Source organism: Hydra vulgaris, chromosome 06 (assembly GCF_038396675.1).
Source record: "Hydra vulgaris chromosome 06, alternate assembly HydraT2T_AEP".
NCBI classification, from domain to species: domain Eukaryota; kingdom Metazoa; phylum Cnidaria; class Hydrozoa; order Anthoathecata; family Hydridae; genus Hydra; species Hydra vulgaris.
The window spans coordinates 57781442-57782907 of NC_088925.1; the positions used below are offsets into that span (position 1 = coordinate 57781442).

The 1466-nt window shown below is 30.5% G+C and overlaps 1 protein-coding gene across 1 annotated transcript; it reads right to left on the minus strand.

The window, feature by feature from the left end:
* Window positions 1-284: 284 nt before the first annotated feature.
* On the minus strand, window positions 285-872 carry LOC136081538 (general transcription factor II-I repeat domain-containing protein 2A-like). The gene is made up of 2 exons (XM_065798863.1): window positions 788-872; window positions 285-670 (listed from the first exon to the last, which is right to left on the minus strand). The coding sequence occupies exons 1-2, from the start codon at window positions 870-872 to the stop codon at window positions 285-287; spliced, it is 471 nt and encodes a 156-aa protein (XP_065654935.1).
* Window positions 873-1466: the final 594 nt, after the last annotated feature.

The following is a 1466-nucleotide window of genomic DNA, read 5'->3' on the forward strand; positions in this document are numbered from 1 at the left end:
TAAATGATCTATGTCTGCTTTTATATTTGATGATGCAATTCGAAGGGTATTAGTAAGGTGTTCATCTGTCAATCTATTTCTCTGTTCTGTTTTTACATGCTTCATTTTTGAGAATAACTGTTCACAGTTGTATGTGCTTCCAAAAAGTGAAAAATATTTAATAGCATGTCTGCACAAATGAGGAAAAACTTCAATGCTCATGTATTTTTTATAAAATTCTAACAATTCTACTTCTTTGTAGGCTTCTTTAAGATCTTTATTGTTTTGCATTCTATTAATTCCATTTAAAATTCATTTCTAACTGTCTCAGCTTTGATGGAAAACGGATGCGCAAATAAGTCTAACTCATTTTTTTCCTTTTTAAAATCACAGAATCTTGTGTCAAATTCATCAGTTAATTTTAAAATAAGAGTACAATATCTTTCAGAGTCAATTGTATTAATACTTCTTTCTGATAATGCCTTGAAATGGACAAGTACTTTAGAACTTAATTGTTGTTTCAGAAGTTTTAATTTTAAAACAAATGTTTCTACATTTTCAAACAATTTACTAATAAGTTGATCTTTACCCTGCAACTTAAGATTTAATTCCATTAACATCTGAGTCATGTCAATCAAAAATGCCAAATCATTCAGACAGTCAATATTTTCAAGCAAGCTTGTGTCTTTCCCTTTAATTTTTAGAAACAGCACTATTTTAGGTAATAGTATCCAAAATCTTTTCAGAGTAGCAGCTCGTCTAAGCCATATAACCTGGCTGAATTAAATTACATCTTCAGCCCCACTACCACAACCTTCAAGTAATTGTTTGAACTGTCTGTGATTAAGGCCACGACTTCTTATAAAGTTAACAGTATGAATAACAAGTTCCATAACATTCTTTATCTCCAATACTTTTGCACATAACTGCTCTTGGTGTATAATGCAGTGATATGAAATAATTTCATGATTAATGGATTTCTTAAGTTATGCAATAAATCCAATATTTTTTCCTGTTAGTGCACTTGCTCCATCTGTAGTGACACCACAGAGTTTCTTTTCTGGTAATTCAAATTTCACCAATGTTTTTTTCACTCTTGAGAGAATATTTTCTTCTCTTGTTGCGTCCTTCTTATGAATAATATCAAACAGTTCTTCAATTACTTTAAAGTTACTAGTTATACCTCTAATAAAAATGGCTAGCTGAGCAGTATCACCTCTGTCTGTTGATTCATCCAGTGCCAGACTATAGGCTTCACATTTATTTAATTTTTCTTTTTAATGATAATTCAATATTTTCCGATAGATCTTCAACTCTTCTAGCAATAGTCTGGTGTGAGAGGCTAAGATCTTCAACAGTAGGTGTTTTTTCAGGACATATCTCTTTACAAAATATTTTTAAACAGTTTTTTAATAAATCTCCAGTACAAAAAGGTTTACCACTTTTTGCAATAGCTTCTGCCATTAAAAAACTTATTTTGGTAGCAC

What these genes read in the sequence shown, in the direction of transcription:
- LOC136081538 (XM_065798863.1), bottom strand. Translation starts at nt 872, where the DNA reads ATGGAACTTGTTATTCATACTGTTAACTTTATAAGAAGTCGTGGCCTT. An exon ending in ACAATTACTTGAAGGTTGTG is followed by an intron (nt 671 to 787) that starts GTAGTGGGGCTG and finishes TAAAAATTAAAG; the next exon opens with GGAAAGACACAAGCTTGCTT.